Source organism: Melitaea cinxia, chromosome 16 (assembly GCF_905220565.1).
Source record: "Melitaea cinxia chromosome 16, ilMelCinx1.1, whole genome shotgun sequence".
Taxonomy (NCBI): Eukaryota; Metazoa; Arthropoda; class Insecta; order Lepidoptera; family Nymphalidae; genus Melitaea; species Melitaea cinxia.
In genome coordinates this window covers 14,214,703-14,234,909 of record NC_059409.1, presented here as the reverse complement: position 1 = coordinate 14,234,909, position 20,207 = coordinate 14,214,703, and the positions used below count along the sequence as shown (strand labels likewise).

General features: G+C 33.5%; 1 protein-coding gene across 1 annotated transcript in view; it reads left to right on the top strand.

The window, feature by feature from the left end:
* LOC123660969 (mitogen-activated protein kinase kinase kinase) overlaps positions 1-20,207 on the top strand; it is a 76,279-nt gene that overhangs the window by 39,331 nt on the left and 16,741 nt on the right. The window contains exons 2-5 of the mRNA XM_045595986.1: positions 7,345-7,484; positions 10,693-10,885; positions 15,634-15,809; positions 16,528-16,717. Of these exons, the coding sequence (XP_045451942.1) occupies positions 7,345-7,484; positions 10,693-10,885; positions 15,634-15,809; positions 16,528-16,717 (699 nt within the window). The remainder of the gene's footprint in view (positions 1-7,344; positions 7,485-10,692; positions 10,886-15,633; positions 15,810-16,527; positions 16,718-20,207) is intronic.

The window sequence follows — 20,207 nt, the reverse complement described above, 5'->3', positions numbered from 1 at the left end:
TTAAAAATCATCAAAATCGGTACACCCAGTAAAAAGTTAATCGGATTTTCGAGGGCTTTCCTCGATTTATCTGAGATCTTATCATCAGATCCTGGTTTCCTTATCGTGGTACCATACTTAGGATATCTCCTTTCCAACAAAAAAGAATTATCAAAATCGGTTCATAAACGACGACGTTATTACCGAACATTCATATATATATATATATATATATATATATATATATATATATATTAGGTTAGGCTAAGTTAGGATTTCTGGATAACACCGTTACCTGAGTTTGTAATGTACTTAATGTTTACATATAGCAAATTTTTAATTAATCAATCTTTCTGCTACCTTGACCAGAAAATTGGGTTATTAGTTTCAGAAGTTATTTTTTTAATTCTCACACACAAAAGTTGGTCTCCGTTCGTTTCTAAGAATTTTCAAATTTGTTATTGTCCAAATACGCGCCTAATGTATTCGCGGTTAGCAAAATTACGTGTGTTTATTCAACTCATGCGCCAGTGCAAACCGCTTTCCACGTGCAAAGCCCCGCGCCAAACAATTGAGCTAGACGCTTAACGAAATTATTTACAACAAAACGAAGAGGAATTATTAGGCTAATAGTATAATTCTTAGAAAAAGACCCGAAGCTTAGCACACTTGTGAGAAACTCGTTAATATCGACGACTTAGTTACTTGTTATACATAAATTTATTCTCTTGAAATAAATCAGCTGAACAAGTGTAGTAAACAATGGTGGTCGAAGGTGATGGTGGTACGTCAAGATAACGAAATATTTTCAGTATAAAATATATCTTCAAATTTCAATCTATATTGGGCGCTAAAAGTAGGATAGGTGTAATAAGTAAAACGTGTTATCTTAGAAAGGAACTGTAAGCCATGTGCCTGTACTTTTTGCGAAAGGGGGGATCGATTCCATCACTGAGGCCGTGTAGCAAGCAACATTTATTACAAGTATTATCAATGCTATTTAATAAAAAAATATACCTATTCACAATTGAGTGTATCTGTTGGGTGTTACCTAAAACAGGCATTAAGCTGTTAAACATATAAAAGTTAGCTGTTGTGTAAACAAAACAAAACAATTAAACGAGGTATAGTACGTGACCCCTCCAGATTTACACGTTAAGGACAACTTATCCACGCTGAAATCACACCGTAAATTTGATGAGTCTTTTGGGAGTCGTTTTCATGTATTTAACAGCTTAAATAATTTAAGTGAAACCTCTTGGGAATCGTTTTCGCGTATTTAGCAGCCTAACAATCCCTTTAACTAATTACTGTTAAAATTAGTTGCCTAATAATACCGTCCACACTATAAAACGACCAATAGAATTAATTTTAATTTTTCCGGTGTAACCGAAAACCTAAAATCATCAAAACAATTATTCAAAAACTAAATAACTATTTCGTGGGTAGTACTAAAACGTGGTAAATTTCGTTTTAACCGACTTCAATAAAAGGAAATTTTTAATTCAACTGTATTTTGATGTGTACTAGGTTGACCGATTTGGATGATACTTTTTTTAATCGAAAGCTGTCGCTTGTCATGTGGTCCTGTTTAAATTTAATTGAGATATGACGAGTCTCCTAACATGGAGAAAGAGGCCTATGTCCAGTAGTGGGATGTTATAGACTGAATGCATGCATACTTTTTAGGCTATCTCTAATAAGGCGTATTTACTTGACTAACTTTTCGTCTGCCTACATACGTTTTATTACTTGAAACTTGTCGATGTAATTGAATTCGTTTTTGTCTTCGTATGCAAGCAAATACAATTGTTATGTTATCTTTAAAACATTAGCAGATAATTTACCTCTCCTTAATTTGACGATTCTCTCAAAATTCCAATTTATTTATCACTTTTAGCGCGACGTTTAAAAATGTTTTAGTAAATATTTTTTCATTGATCGCAAAAGGGTTAAAAACAGTGTATGTAAACAAGTATATCTTTAAAGAAACACCAATTGCACAGAAATTCACGTCGAATCTTAAATGATCCTTTTGAAGAAGTAATTCATATTTGAATAAGTAAACAGTTCACAAAATACTCGAAGTACGTGCGTTATTTTAATGCCTTATTTTCGACCTTTTTATCTTATTCCACGTGCATTTCATAAATTAACATTTAACTATCCATAGGTAACATGTTTGCGGAAAGAGGCTCATACTCGTTACTTTTTAAGACCACTTTTATTTCAAGAAATATTTTCTTTAGGATGAATTTTTGTGGTATAATTTATTTTACTATACTTTCGTAAGGCTTACGATTCTATACATAACTTTTAGAAGAATCAATCGATTATCTTTCCCGTAAAATGCTAATATTTAAACAGTTTGCGTTTCAAATTATATTTTGTATCGGTGCCTCGATATGTATCTTGATTTATTATTACAGTATTAAGATAAAGATCGTTAAATCCAAATAGTCACGAATTTAAATTTGACTACTTAAGTTGATTTTAGTTTGTATTCAGGTCTAAGTGTGGTAACTGTACTTTCATTTCATAATTATAACAATTGACTTCTAGTTCATTTTTAATAATGTGCTACAATTTTCTATCGTGTACTCCAACCGTATAAAACCATACCAAAATAAAGTGGGCCCAGTTTCACGAGTTCTCGATAAAGTTTAACATCCATTTAAGCTACGTATAAAACTTTAACAGCAGGAGGAAAAATACCATAAGGACCTGTTTCTCCTCAATAAACTGTTAATTTTAGATTCACAATGCTAATAGGATAATATACAACTACACGTTTCCTATTATAAAAATCCTCTTCATAGTAAAGAATGTATTTTGCAAACCGGCATCGGAAAATGTGGCCTATGTCCAACAGGGGAATGTCATAAACTGAATCAATCAATTGATTTTTTTACCACAACCACGTTAAATATAATTAAAATACAATTTACCATACCATAGTTCCTGGCATCGTACTATATTTGATGAACTATTATAGTTAAAAGCCATATTTCTACTTCTACATAAGCCTCATTACTTACGATCCAACATATACAAATGTCATTTGTACTAATGGAAATGTAAATTAGTTACATTTCAACATCAAAAGTTGATTTCGAATAGTTTTATCATCAATCAGTAATATTATGGTCGTGGGGAGTCATTAATAAATCATTCAACTCTACGAGTCCAAGTCTCCGATTAAAGACAAGAGAGGACCGTATCTATATCCTGTACGTCTATATTTTCCGCACGACAAATGAATTATTCATAATCTTCATCCGAGTGTAGTCACATACCGAAAGGAAAGACGCCTTAGGATTTTTGTCCACGTTTTATATAAAAACTTCTCCATATAACTTTATCAAGTTATTTTAGACATCTTAAGTCTCACAGTTGGAAGCACACTCGTAATATAAAGTTACTGAATATATGTAAATCTGTAATAAATATATGTTTTTATTTTAATTAATGTCTTTTTACTGTCGCTTACCATTAGTTAACTAGACATTCGCAGACCATCGAGATCTAATGTACAAAAGTTATTAACTGTAGGTTTTGTTTTGCGTTTAATTATATTTTTCAGAAACGTGATTCCCCTTTACATTTAAACTACTCCCTTATTTAGTTTTAGTTCTACAATAAATAAATTTTATCAACGAAGTAGTAAACTCAAAAGGCACAATTCGTCGCTAACGATAAATACTTAATTATTTATAAACCGACTGAAGATTTTACTTCGTAACGAACCAAGTAATATGTTGTGACTTTTAAGGCAAGAGGGGAATTTTGATAAATCGCTTAAAAATAATTGATTACAGCTTTATAGTCTGCTAAGGCGAGTTTCTTACAACCGATGACCGAAAAAGGTTGCTTTGTGATGTTTAAGTACCCAAATTAAATATTCGAAGGTATATAATTATATTCATCTGTTTATTGCGAACGTGTGTCGAGATTTTCACTTCGTTCGAGAAATGGAAATGTCTTTATATATTAATGGGTAGAACTGGTTTATGTCAGATTGTACATTTCGACATTTCTGGTCATTACTACAATTATTGCAACTTACTGCGCGATTACGACGAGCGAGTGAGTGGAGTAAAGATCTTTAATGAATGCTTGGTGATTATGGACGTGAAAGAATAAAAGCTTTAACCTACTGCCGCTCGTATGCCTCAAGTTTTGAAAACGAATAGTTCTCCAAGATAGCCTTGTATTTTTAAGACCACTGTTCTAAAAATCGAAAATACAACTAAACATAAAATCACTCTTCTTCTTCATCATCTTAGTTTAATGTGCCAAAATTTTCCACATTCTAAACATCCAAAACTCTATTACTTTTGACAAACCTAAACAATATCAAACTTATACAATACCAAAACATATTTGGAAGTCACTTTCGTACCGTAGTCCCATTAAAGCGGAGATGTCATGTGAACAGTCGGGCAGGCGCCGCGGGTTCTCTGTGATGGACGTATGAATCGGCATCACGTGTACTCGATCCGAGATATGGTAATACAGCTCGACATGTTGTTCGTGATGTTTTACCGGTTGATGAACTGTAATGTTGTTTGACAATCCAATGTACCACTATAAAGGAACAAACGCCTTATTTAATATTACGAAATATTTTATTTATTTTATTTTATACTTTATTGTACACCACTAATATATTACAAACAAAGCATAAAGATAGTTACAGACAGTGAAGTACAATGGGCGGACTTATGGCTAATTAGCCATTTCTTCCAGACAACCCATAAGACCAACCCAGAAATATACTAGTATGCTAGTATAAAATTGAAGCCTGGAATATTTAAAGTGCTTTAAAGACTCTGTTCAAGTGATAAAGAGCTTAACTCTTCGTCATTACTTCAGAACGTCAGATTGCTACTCCTTGTCACAAATATCGGAAATAAATATTATGCTAAAGCTCTTAAGAGTATGACATTACTTTATGATAGGACACTTTAAACCGTTGCCAGTTTTACGTCAAAGTGGTGGTAAAGTTATAAAATTACGCTTTCCAAGTGCCAGTAATTATTGTATCAAAGTTTACTTGTTATCAACTCGCACCGTTTCGTCGCTGGTCTAAATTTACTGGAAGATTATGTTTAACGGTTTACGAGTTAGTAAAGTCTTAACTCATAACTAACGAGGGTCTTAATTTTCAATGAAGCAATAAGCGGGGCGGATCGTAAAACAATTTATGTTACCGGTCACGTAACAACGGCACGGGAAATACGCCTTGGCGTTTCCGAAGGTCACTTTTCTTCGGTTCTTTATGATTTTTTAATGGTTCACGTAGCCACATGTTACTCGATAAATTAATTCTTGTTATTCTTCATTTGATGTATAAGAATTTGTTCAGACCTTACTTAACTTAATAAACATGTGGATCAGTTTTATATTCCAAATTCGACTGTCATTTTGTGTTTGTGTATGTGCTATCTCAGATATTTTGTTATAAAGTCTTGTATCGTTAGTTATTTCCTTTCGTTATTATTAAATAACAGCACAATACAAATAAAATTTTCAAACGCGATATTCCAAGAAACTAATCACAAATGTTGGTCGACTGTTAAAACTTTTACAGTTCGGTCGTCTAAGTTTAGTTCGTTTCTAGCATTTGACCTAAATGTAACGAATCGATTTTCAATACAAGTAAAATAAATGAAATAGCTTTCAAGCTAAAGGTCAAAAGTAAAATTCGTAGTAATATTTTTAGTACAAATTGTTGGTTTCACCTTAGTTTTGAAAAGCAAAAAATTTTAACAGTTGACTTTGCAACTTTTTAAAACTGGTAAACGTGTAAAGGTTTCTCCACAAGGTACTGTCAGATATGCTGTTAAAATAACAACATCACAATTGTTTTGTTTATGTTACCTTATGTTAAATAAATAAATGACGTATAAGTGGAACTAGCGATACCCGTGCGAATAACTCGCACTAAATAAGTATAATAATTATCACTACAAAATTACAAACAGTATATTTACGTGAGTAGATTTGAAATTGAACAAAAAATTCACCGACCGTCAATCATATTGACATTGTTTCAAAATTGAAGCCGTCAGATTTTTTTTATAATAATTTTATTTTTATAATTTATTTATTTTGCAAGAATATGGTATACAAGTTGTCAAATTACATAGTTAGCCAACATATTCAACCGATTTTATGTGTGCAATTTTTTTTTTTAAATGTAACATAAATAGTTCATTTTAATTTATAAAATGTCAAAAAAACAAATCATGTCAATAAGACAAAGAAAAAATATATGAATTAATAAACAGCAAAATCCATGTCACATATGGTCATTTAAGTAGTCATTAACATTATAATACAATTTATTTAACAGAAATTCATAAAAAACTTTCTTGAATATTATCAGTGGTAAATCCTTATAAGAGCCTGGTATTTTATTGTATATTCGAATTGACATACAGTAAGCATTCTTTTTATATATGGCCAACTTTTGCATTGGCATATATAGCTTATGTATACGTCAGGAATTGGATCGAAGTACACTGTCACAAGTTTTATAGTATTTGTGTCTCAATGTATATCTATATTATTTTGATAATTAATGAATTTACAAAAACAAAAGCAATATTAAATGTTTTAGTTGTTGATGCCGGTAGATTAAGCAATTATCTATAAAATGATGTATAATTTGTGAGGCTTTTTCTAAAAAGGGAGGCAAACATTTTAACCTTTGCGTATATATATATATATATATATATATATATATATATATATATATATATGATATATATATATGATAAATCAAGTTTGCCTTTAATTTTACTTTTCAAGACTTGTGATAATGATATCTCTTTATCATCCAGATCATTGACTAGTAGTTGGATATTTATTTAGTAATATGGCTATAACGTAACGTAACGTAGTGTTTACGGCTTATAATTCATGTTTAAAAAAAATGTTTGTCCTGTGAATATGTATGTATCCTCTGAACCAACTTTCCACTTAAAGTTTCTCTTTTGATCGTCAAGCTTACATTGTTGTAAAAACTATAATGTACCATGCCGTAATGTAATCTGATTACGCTGTACAATCAATAGAGTTAGCTCATAAAACACCCTCGTGCACACATTTAGGTCACGCGGACTTCAAGACCAACCCACTGGAAACCTACGTCGACTTTCGTTTAGCCGATGTTGATACAATTTTTATGACAAGCGTTACAATTCTTGCACACGTTCGTTCAAAAAACGTATTCGGGTAAATTGATCTTTGAAAAAATGCAAACATTTCGTTGATTGGATTTAGTTTAACCAGAAAAATATATAGTCCAAAAAATAGTAGTCTACAAAAAATTTAATTTTCTCTTTTCTTCTTCTACAGTTCTACTCAGCGAAACTATCTTACCCGATGATAGTCTGGAGGACAAGACACTCAAGATAACAGATTTCGGGCTCGCCCGGGAAGTTTACAAGACCACTAGAATGTCTGCAGCTGGTACTTACGCCTGGATGCCACCCGAGGTAATTGTTAATGTATTGTTCTGTAGCAACTTGTATATATCGAGCGCTTTTTACTGATTAGCGGCAAACTATATTTGTATCATGATTATTACGTTTGTATTATATATTATCTGTCACACTACTTTATTGAATGTAGGAGTCTCAAGTCAAATTTATAAAAGTCAAGTCTTTGTGCCTGTTTCATCAGTTGCTGGTAAATGGATGGGCTATGAGAGAGGACGTTAAACAGCCCATCAGGGCCTATTTCATCTTAATTAATTACAAAGTTTAGATACCAAGGTTACAGATAGAAATATCACAAGTTAAGCGGAGTTGGTTAGTAAAAGAGAAAAATATGTACAGTCAATCGGGGTAACTTAGTTAGCTAAAAATATATAGTAATGATCTGTTATCATTACTATATATTTTTAGCTAACTTTGACAATGTTAAATATAAGACACAAGAGTTAATTTAATATGTGCCCTCAGGTTGGTTTTCATATTCTCAAATTATTTAACGTCTATAAAAATCATAATATGTATCAAAAACTGGCAATTTTGTTGTGTCACTTCAGCCTATCGCAGTCCACTGCTGGACATAGGCCTCCCCAAGTTCGCGCCACACATCCCGGTCTTCCGCAATCCTCATCCAGCCTACACCGGCAATTTTACGTAGATCGTCGGTCCAACGGGCCGGAGGACGTCCCACACTGCGTTTGCCAAGACGCGGTCTCCACTCTAGGACCCGTCTACTCCAACGGCCATCGGTCCTGCGACACAGATGACCAGCCCACTGCCACTTCAACTTGCTAATTCTGTGGGCTATGTCGGTTACCTTCGTTCTCTCGCGGATAGTCTCATTTCTAATCCTGTCTTTGAGAGAGACCCCAAGCATAGCCCGTTCCATTGCACGTTGAGCGACTTTAAACTTGTGGACCAGTCCCTTGGTCAGTGTCCACGTCTCGGCTCCGTATGTTAACACAGGCAGGACGCATTGCTCGAAAACTTTTGTCTTCAAGCATTGCGGAATCTTCGAAGTGAAGACTCGACGGAGTCTGCCAAACGCCGCCCAGCCCAACCGAATCCTCCTATCGGCCTCCTTCTCGAAGTTGTTGCGGCCTAGTTGGATAGTATGGCCTAGGTAAATATAATCCTGAACAACCTCGAGAAGGGTACCATCGACCGATACCGGTATCGGTATGACTTGGTTGTTAAACATAACTTTCGTCTTATCCAAGTTCATACAGAGACCGACACGTCGGGAGGACTCGTTTAGGCCGGCCAGCATTTGGCCTAACTCATCCAGCGTCTCCGCAAAGATGACAATATCGTCGGCGAATTTTGTTGTGTGTCAAAGTTATAACCCCTTTATGGGTAACTTTGACACAGGTGAGATTTTAAGATAGACATATTAAAGGTTCTTCTTCTTCTTCTTCTTCTTTAGGGTTAATGGCTTTCAATAGTGCCAAATGAGCACAGATGATTTCGACAATGTCACGTAGAAAATATCAAAGGTTGTTTTATGTTTTTACATACCTTGATAGTAGCAAAATTTTCGAGGTATCTAAAAAGTTTACTATTGAAAAAAATACAAAAAGGGCGAGCGGAAGTTTTAGCAAAGTTTTTGACATTAACTTCATTTGAAAGCTTCTATTTTTTCAGAGAGTTGATTTACGAAGTTTTTTAAGTAAACAAATTTTATAAATTTAATTTTACGCGCTAAATGTGGACCACGTAAAAGATAAAAAATAATTTTGCAATTTGACTGTCAAAGTTACCTTGTCAATGAAAGTTACCCCGAGTGACCGTACTTTTATCTGTTGGATACCCGTTATATGTCAGACAAGTCAGCAATCGGCGAAACAGGCCTTTAGTTTCGCCCGAGAAATGTAGGCTACCTTCTTATTTTTATCTATCTATGACTAACAGAAAATAACGATGAGGCATTTTATTCAAATGCTAACATATTTATAAGCTTGCTATGTTGTTGTTTTTATGCACATAAGTTGTAAACGTTTGTATAGTTACTGATTATGATATATACCTATATTTATTTGTATTTGACAAGACAGTCGGAATTTAATATAATTTGCATTATTATCGAGGTCTTCTGATTTAACATTCAGAATATTTATTATTCTAAATCTTATATGTAAGTGTAAACAAAATATACATTTCAGAGATAAAAATAGCTTTGCAAATTCTTTAATTAGTTTTTATCAGATTAGAGACGATGAAATACCCGAGTAGAATTTTTTTCGTCTTCCTTAGAATTTAAGGAAACAATGTTACGTATATAGAAATACATACGCAGAAAATTAGCTTAGAATTTTAACCTTAATGTACAATTAATCCATACAAGTAAATAAAATTGGATTGTCTGTTTGTAATATTAAAATAACTGTTTTTTACTAAATGCATATCCCGAGTAGAAATTTTTTCATCTTCCTTAGAAGGACCGGACCAGGCATGCCTTATCAGGACTAGATAAGGCATGTAACGCAGATGATTGGTCTAGATCTGATCAGGATGAGATGAGATTTCCTGATCGGGTCCAGATCAGGAAATCTCATCTCATCCTGATCAGCCGGTTCGGTCCGGTCCTTTTAAAAAAACACGAATGTATATTCTTGAAAAAAATTGTTTAACAAAAAAAAGCGAATTGATATTATAAATATGTTACTTAACATAATTATTATGATTTTATTTCTGTTTATTTTTTATGTTATTAATTAATTATTATTATTAATTAAATTTGATTTATTAATTTGTAATAATTAACTATTAATTAACTATTTCCTATTACTTATCTGGACCGGACCGGGTCCTGATCCAGTATGCCTTACCATACTTGATTATATTTTACATCAGGCTATCCTCGCCTGGATCAGACCTGGTCCTGATAGAGCTTACCGGATCTGGCATGCCTCATTCTATCCTGATCCGGTCCAGATACATGATCTGGTTGAGCCTGACCTTTTTTTTAGTCGGAAATGCTATATGTACGTTATGGATTTTATTTTATTAAACGTGTTGACGTCGCGTTGGCGCAACGGTCACAGCCATGGATTGTACCTGTTGCGCTGGCGGTTGCGGGTTCGATCCCCGCACACGCTCTTTGCTCAGCTCTGATCCTTCTCCTACATGGGGAAAGAGGCCTATGCCCAGTAGTGGGACATTACAGGCTGAAGCGTAAACGTGTTTTAAAACTATGCATTTCTCTTTCAAGGTTATAAAAAACTCAACATTCTCTCACGCGTCCGACGTTTGGTCATACGGTGTTCTCCTTTGGGAGTTGCTGACTGGCGAGACGCCGTACAAAGGGATTGACGCTCTGGCGGTGGCGTACGGAGTCGCGGTCAACAAGCTGACCCTACCTATACCGAGCACGTGTCCCGAATCCTGGCGGGTGCTGATGGAAGGTACGTATTTTGATGATACTAGCTGTGCCGAATTGTTCACTAATTTCAATCTATCACGGTCCACTTCTGGACATGGCTTCCTCGAGCTCGCGCCAAACGTCCCGGTTCTCCGCAATCCTCACCTAGCCACAGCTGCCAATCTTCGACAACGCTAACGTCGATTTTTCAAGAAATATATACGAATATTGTAAATATATTAGTTTCTGAGCGCCGTATTTAGGTGTAACATGCACCAGTTTTAAGTTAGACGTACGGAAATACAACTGCGAAAACCTCGTTATATTTCATCCTGTATTTGCGTGATTCGCGGTCAAATATACAGAGAGACAGACAGATAAAAAATTTAAAAATAGTATTTTCGTCTTCTTTTGGCCCTGGTTGATCTGTCTATGTGAACCCTCCATATTTTTTTAGTTTTATTTTAGTCGGTTTTTTTATTCGGTTATACTGCGAAAACTACTTAATCGATTGGAATACTTTACCATAAGATGCAGCGTTCGGAGAAGGTTCTAGTGTGTAGTGTATGACTTATCGTGTAAAAAATAGACGGACAGAGGTCGCTGGTATATTAAATATTATTACAAATAAAAAAATATTTATTACTATTAAAGTGTGTTAGTTTAATACATTAATATAAAACCATTGAATATATAAAAGCTTATTCGAAGTGGTCTCCATTGGCTGCAATACAGTAGTTATCGGTTACTTGAGTATTAAATAACTTTTTATACTAACTAGTTATAGAATATTATTTTAACTTTTTTTAGACGAGCTCCCTTGACTTGTTAGGCTATAAAACATCAAGCTATGATGAAGAAAAGTGGAGTATTAAACAAAGATAAGCTTATGACCGGTGCTATTTTGCACATGCTTCCTATAGTAAAGAAAAAAATATAAGACGAAAAATAAACCTTTTTTTATTGTAGCTACTACAAACAGTTAGTTAAAAAAATATTTTATAATATTGACAGCGTTTTCACTTGAAATGTACAGTTATTTTCGTTGAAACATTTGTTTTATAACACACAAGTTTTTGTGTGGCCGTGCGAAATGAACGGCAATTGTTACGTTAGATGTACTTGTCTAAATTATGTTTAAACATAAGGAAAATGTATGCCTAAATTACTGATTTATCTTGACTGAACAGGACATTGACATTTTCGAGATACGCAATAACTCTTTCTCTTTTAAAATCTCTCTTTTTACTGGTTCTGTTTCGACTTGTATGCATATAAAATTCTAATTATATATATATAATTAGAATTTTTATAGTTTTGTTTACCCGAAAAATGATTATGGAATCATACAATGGTATCTCAACATTCAAATTTTATAGTTGTTTTTTTTTTTGTTTTATTATATAAAATATATATCAATGGAAAATTCTAAAAACTAAATATGGAACGAATGAAATAGTTATCTCATCAGTACAATTTTAGCTTTAACCGATTTATGTTAGGTATTTCTAGATTGCTATACCGACCTGTCCGTAATTAAACCCTGAACGAATCTAATAAAAATAAATCGACCGTTCAAGAAACGAGTTTTACCTCTCAACCTATATACTATTTATATCGAAATGTCAAATAAACAACAAACATACAAAATAAATGTGGATTGTTAACAAATGCTCAATATCCGGTGCAACCGTTTGAATGCATTAAAAACTGACAGACATCCGACTTATTTTTAACCGACTTCCAAAAAAGGAGGAGGTTCTCAATTCGACTGTATTTTTTTTTTTTTTTTTTTTATGTATGTTACATCAGAACTTTTGACCGGGTGGACCGATTTCGACAAATTTTGTTTTAATCGAAAGGTGGTGTGTGCCAATTGGTCCCATTTAAATTTATTTGAGATCTAACAACTACTTTTCGAGTTATATCTAATAATGCGTTTTTACTTGACGCTTTTTTCGTTGACCTCCGTTGTATTATACCGCATAACTTTCTACTAGATGTACCGATTTTGATAATTCTTTTTTTTCTGGAAAGAGGATATCCCTAGTTTAGTACCATGATAAGGAAACCAGGATCTGATGATGGGATCCCAGAGAAATCGAGAAAAACTCTCGAAAATCCGCAATAAATTTTTACAGGGAATACCGATTTTGATAATTTTTGATTTAATCGAAAGCTGATGTTTATCATGTGGTCACATATAAATTTTATTGAGATCTGATAACGACTTTTTGAGTAATCTTTGATAACGCGTAGTTACTTGACTATTTTTTCGTCGATCTACGTTGTATTACTCGTCGATGTAATTGAAGCGGTTTTTTTTTTCGTTTGCGAGCAAACACAATTATTTAAAGTAGCCTTAACAAATGCAATTTTATTGACATAGGAAATATCACAAAACGATTGTATTAACTTCATTAATCTGATATTCAGAGCTAATAACCATAAATAATAAATAAATATCTACACAATACACTGTCACTCATCTGTTCCTAAAGTAAGCAACTTATTCTATAATTTAGAGAATGATATTGAAGGTGTCATTAAATGTCGAATAGACGTTACTGCCAAAGGAATCAATGAAACGACAACGCACATTAATATAGACCGTATCGGTTTCTTGTTGTGCTCTAAATTTTATGTGACATTGGCAAAATTATCATTGGAAGCCGTCAAACAAAACATGTAACAAAATAAATATGACATTTTTAGAATGTTTACTAGTAGACCCGACAGATGTTGTCCTGCCTGGAAAACAGCTACCGAATTTGATTGCTTACATACCGATAGCAGCGCCACCTACCGGGTCCGATTGAGAGAAAAACTACCCTATCTCCCAAGTTGGACCATATTACAGATGCTTACAAAATTTGGTAAAAATTGGTTCACTTGCCGCGCTTTGAGGGTTTTAGATTTAGTAGTCGTAGAAGTAGAATAATATACTAGTTTTTAAAGTTATGAATTTTAATAGCACGCGGTCAGAAAACAGGGGGTAGGTTCGGAATCAGGCGCGTTAGGCACCTGATTTTCAGCCTTTATTTCCTTAGCTGGCCCACGCCGCGACAACGTACCTTAGAAGTAATATGGAAGGACACTGGCCTGACTAATTCCCGGCGATGATGGTCTTCAGTTCCGTCTTCGTCCGATGACCGGCGGAGATCTCCACCGGTGTAAATGCCGGTAATCAGTCAGCCCGTTATTAATCGAGGGCAGTGACTCGATTTGTAGCAAAGTATAATTAAAGATATAAATCTTAAAGTAAAAATAAATCCTGGAACGAAGAAAGTTCCGAGTCAGGAAAAGAATAATTCAGAAACCAGTGTCACAATTAGCAAAATAATAAATAATTACAATTTTCTCGTTAAGTTAAGAACACCAGCAATATGTAATTATAATAGATATCATGAGAACTTACCCCAGCGGGATTTAAGCCGAGTTAGGGTCGAGGTTAGGTCTCGAGGTTCGGCGGCAACGAAATGCAAAGAAAAAGAGAAACAAAGACACGCGAGCAAGGGAATATTGACAAGCAAAAGTCTATGCGTTATGCATAGTCTGTATTTTTATAAATTATTAAGTTTAAATTTAGATATTAAATTATTTTATAATTTAAGGAGTAGACAGGAATATTAAATTTAGAATTTCTAATTACAATTAAATTGATTTTATTAAAGAAAGATCAATAATTACCAAAAAACATCAGCGGCATCTATCAAGTCCGTTAGAGAAAAAAAACGCCGATATGAGAGACACCAATAGTCACGAAGTGTTGAAAATTGCCAATAGATGGCGCTACAAGTAGAAGCATGATAAAATAAAGTGAAAAAACTTAACCCTCACTACAAGATCTTATTTACCAGAGTAACGTTCCAGCACAACGTTACACACTAGTTTCGGAGTTTATCGCCCACATACATCGTGACACGAAATTTTTATATATTTAGATATTTAACTCGTTGAAAATTTAATTGGACTTAGTCAAAAACATTTTTTCTCAATGAGGATCGAATGATATTCATGTACAATTATCGGTTTCTTTCAAAGAAGTAAGCAAGTAACTAAGTCTTAATATATATAACTACTAGCTGACTCGGCAAACGTTGTCTTGCCGCTAAACGCTATTTAAATAGGGGTTGGTGGCAGAAGGGTGAAAATTTAGGGTTGTATGTATTTTACAACGCCAAATCATAATAAATAATTTATATAAAAATTTAAAAAAAAAATGTGGTGGGCTACCCTTAACATTTAGGGAGATGAAAAATAAATGTTGGATTCTCAGACCTACCCAATATGCACACAAAATTTCATGAGAATCGGTCAAGCCGTTTCGGAGAAGTTTAACTACAAACACCGCGACACGAGAATTTTATACATTAGATAAAACAAACACGTAAACGCTGTATAATATCCCTGATAATATCTTGACCTACGCCTTAAGGGTGCATGGAAGAAATTGCTTTTATAGCGATAAGATCGCATTTGCAATAAGATACACCTTTAATTGCTTGTTATTGCCGTGTATGTTTGTATTTTGGTGAACGATAAAGAATACGTATTGTGACAAACTTTTGTACATGAAAATCATATTTTTAACAAACATGTATTTCAATTTACAATAGTATTATCTGCTGTTGTCGTTATTATTTATATTTATTGACGATGAGAAACGATTGAAATAGAATGGACAACAGAAACTTCCTGCTTTTTATATTAAATACAGTTAATAACCCAGTTCTTAAACTTTTCATTGGGTCGTTTTCCGCCATCAAAGTAAAGAATATTGTGTTCTAGCATGCTGGCGTTCAAATCCCCGCGAGCGACCATTATTTCCCGAGATTCTCGACCAACTGGAGAGAATAAGGCAATCGGAGTTCACGCGCGCGCCCCACGAATCCTTCCACACAATGCAAGACGGCTGGAGGCTGGAAATCGAAGAAGTTCTGCGGGATCTCAGAAGAAAGGAGAAAGTAAGAACAACTATTGTATTTATACATAATTTTAAAGGGTGTAAAGTTACAGAAGTATTGATTAGTACTATCGTTTTTTTTTTTTTTTTATATAGACTTGGTTCATGGTTTAGAAGAATTGAAGTAATCGGGCAGTCCTTGTACAATTATAACTATCCGAATTATTTTCTTTATATGCCGAAACTATTTACCGTTTAATCCGTTGTATAGAATACCCTTAAAGTGAATATGTTCAACAGTATTTTAAATTCAGCATAAATTTTCAATTAATGCAGGTTTATGCAAACATTTTACATCCTACAATCCAATTAACCTAAAGAAATATAATCGTGTAAGTAAATGGAATGCGTTAGTATTGATTTCATATTACGAGTAATACTCCTGTGCGTTGTTATGTATGTAAACACATTTGTCCGTATTATTAACATGGACTTGTTTTTTCTCAAAATGCTTACGTAGGAATGCAGAACGATCGAAGAGGTTAGTGCAAAAACTAAACTTGGATACCTTGACTGTAGTTTTATTTCGTTATTTATTGTGTTGTATGCATATTACTTTGTTTGCTTGTTTTGATATATAAATTCTACCTCTGATTATTGCAGCGGTCGTTAAAAATGACTGATCTTTTAATGATTCGCATGCCAGTGTTAAATGTTCAATGCAGCTGATTATTTATTTGGTGGGGCGATGCATTAAAACGATAACACATGTATTTCAGGAGCTAAGATGTCGCGAAGAGGAACTAACTCGTGCCCAGTTGCAACAACGTCTAGTCGAACAGAATCTCGCTCAGAAGGAGAGGGAGTTGGAGATGAGAGAGATCGATCTCGCGGCAAGAGAACTGCACATATTGATCGTGGCGAGCAACATGTCTCACAGTCAGCCGCCACAGCCTAATAAAAGAAAAGGTACTCCTTATATTTACCCAAGTTCAGCACGAGGTTGATCCACTGAACAATATCACTAAATGAACCTTAAACTTTTTTGTCATTTCAGAAGTTTGAAGAATGAAATTTTATGTTTTGTATTTTCTTATTAGTTCGTATTACTAAAATTACCTAAAAAAACTCAAAATGGATGGAGTAAAGCTATGGACTGATCCAGAGTGTGCTTAGCGAGTAGTCTAGTAGTTCTAGCGCATGAAATTTAGACCATTATTTAGACATTTAGTCAGAGGTCCTAAATGTTTCTGATATAGTAATTAGGTACTACTTTTGCATCTGTCTATTAATATTATTATATAATTAGCAACTACGCGACGCGGACTTCTCTAAATCAAATACAATAGCAATATGATACAGACTTCCGCTGTTCATTTTATACTTCAATGTTTTCTGGAAATTTTTTCAACTTTCCAAATATTTTCTGAGCTATTTTCAGACTAATCAACTAAATGACTTGAGGATTATGTTGCCCAAGAAGAACAAAAAGTTATGCTCGTCGATTTAAAGCTCTAGAAATTTTTTATTTAAATAATCTTCAAATCTACAACTAATTATAGTAGAAGACATAGGACATTGCATACTCAAGATATATTATATTATCAACATGAATATTATTACATTCCCTTTAAGCTCTAACAAGTTACTATTCTATCGATAGTTTGTGCCTGAGAATGGAATAATAAATGGCTTGTAAATATTGTAACGGTCACCAACCCGCCTGCCCTGCGTGGTGACTATGGGCAACGCACATAAGTTCACGCCATTTTTGGCGTGAACTTGTGGAGGCCTATGTCCAGCAGTGGACTGCGATAGGCTTAAGTCAAATATTGTTACGAGATGCACGTGACATTATTATGCAGCAGATCTGGGCAGTCGATCACTGCTCTTACTATTTTGAGTACGAAACAATATCTAAATGACGACACCAAGAAGAGATGCAATTGGTGAAACTTTTAACAACGCTCGTGATGTCTTTTCAGGAATGCGGAATTTGAAATTGAAGAATTGCGTATATTTTTTTTTTTTTTTTGAATTTGTTCAATTGAATTTATATAGATATCGTATCTAGGGTTCCAAATAACACTTGCGTACTCAAGATGACTCTGGACATGGCACAATAAATAACTTTTATTGTTTTCATTCTCTTGAGGGACTTGGACATGCGGATTACAAAGCCAGGGGCTCTAGATGCTTTGCTTACGATATTGCTTACATGTTTATAGAAAACAAGTTTACTATTAAGAGTCATTTCACAAAAATCGGTAACAATCCGCGAAATTGTAATATTTTGACGTCGTTAATCTCAGTGTTGGATGCAATAATGTAATTTATATTCTTGAAATATAATAGAGCAACCTTTGTTGTAGTCGATAGTCAGATCAGAATTTTGATTTATATTATGTGTATAAAATTAAGTCCTACTTAACCTCTACGTTGAAACCATTTAAAAAAATATTGTAATATGTGGAATATAATTTTGTTGAGGACTATCACAGATTTTTATTCCATGTGTATCTCGAATAATCAATAATATTAATCGATAAAAAAATTTAAAATTTACGAATATTTTCCAAATAAGTACAATTTTAAAAGCGATATTTTTCTTAGAAAACTAAGAAATTTTAACAAACTATCTTCATCAAAGTAAACTTACATCGTTAAGGAATACAAAAAAAAAAATTAAAAGATGTAATCATTTTTAATACATTTTATATTAAATAATAAAAAGATAGTATATATTACCACGCATCAAGCCCAGTAAATCAGTCGAGCGCTAGCGCTCTTAGAGGTAAGGTCCACGCCAAATTCTGCGCAGCCGTCTCTTTCGCTCACATGCGCTAAGCGCCTGTTGTTATAGCGGATAAACCGCATTTGATACTTTCATAATAAAATAAAATAAACATATTACGAAAACGACTGTAAAATAATATAATGATAATTTCTGTAAACAAATGTATAAAATTTAATTTTCTTTTCTCACATTATCAATACAAATAGGCATTTCAATCTGTTTGTCTTGTTATTTGCTAATTATTATGTTTGTCGGTGTCATTGAGTTAAATAATTGACATAACAATACATCGACAAGTAATCCAACGTAGGTAGACGAAAAAATAGTCAAGTAAATACGCGTTATCAAAAATAACTCGAAAAGTTGTTATCAGATCAAATGTGATCTCATGATAAACATCATCTTTCGATTAAAATAAAAATCGTCAAAATCGGTTCACCCAGTAAAAAGTTATGCGCTATAATACAACATAGGTCGACGAAAAAATAGGCCAAGTAAAAACGCATTATTAGATATAAACTCGAAAAGTAGTTGTTAGATCTCAAATAAATTCAAGTGGGACCAAATGAATCACACCACCTTTCGATCAAAAATTTTTTGTCGAAATCGGTTCACCCAGTTAAAAGTTCTGAAGTAACATATATAAAAAAATACAGTCGAATTGAGAACCTCCTCCTTTTTTGGAAGTCGGTTAAAAAATTTAAAACCGCCAAACTTTGTTGGTCTACTTTCATCTAAAACTATGCAACTCACATTAACACACAGATTTTCTGGGGCATAATAAAATGCTATTTTATTCATATCGTAAATATTAGATTCATTCGTAAACTGAAAAAACTAAATCAATTAAAAAAAATGTTTCATAAAATTGATTTTTTATTTTTATTTTAAATTTATTGACTGTTGTTATATAACATACTTGAAATTTTTAACAAATTAATTATGTAAAAAACATTTTATACTATAGTTATTAATTTTTATTTTTGTTAAATTGTGAGTACTCAAATTACTGTTTATAAGTTATCTGTGGTGATTGATATAATTAGTCTGTGTCATTGTTGTACTCTGTGTAACATAAATTTAAAATATATTCCTCTTCCGTTTTTGGTCAGCACAAGTAAAAGCACGTTTCATTAAGCCTCTTAATTATAAGATAATTATAACAGGTTATGGGCCCAGGTACCCAGGTAATTAGTGGCTGTACAACTAGTTCTTGCGACAGTGTATTATCTAGAGATTGATAATAGTTGCAGAATAAGGACAGAGTTGTGGTTGGTGCGGAAAATAATTTGTGCTAAAAAATTAGTAATGGCGTCTAACTCAAACTACATGGTGAACATGCCTAAACTCAAAGGGCGAGAAAATTATAATGAGTGGTGTTTTGCGGCCGAGAACTTCTTGGTGTTAGAAGGGACGCTAGGATGCATCAAGCCCGAGCAAGGACAAGCGCCAGTTGGAGCAGTAGATGACGCAAAAACCAGAGCCAAATTGATTTTAACTATAGATCCCTCCATTTATGTTCATATCAAAGAAGTAAAATCTACGAGGGAACTATGGAATAAATTGAAATCGCTTTATGATGACTCTGGATTTACTCGAAGAATTGGATTATTGAGAAAATTAATATCAATACGGTTAGAGGATTGTGATTCTATGAATTTA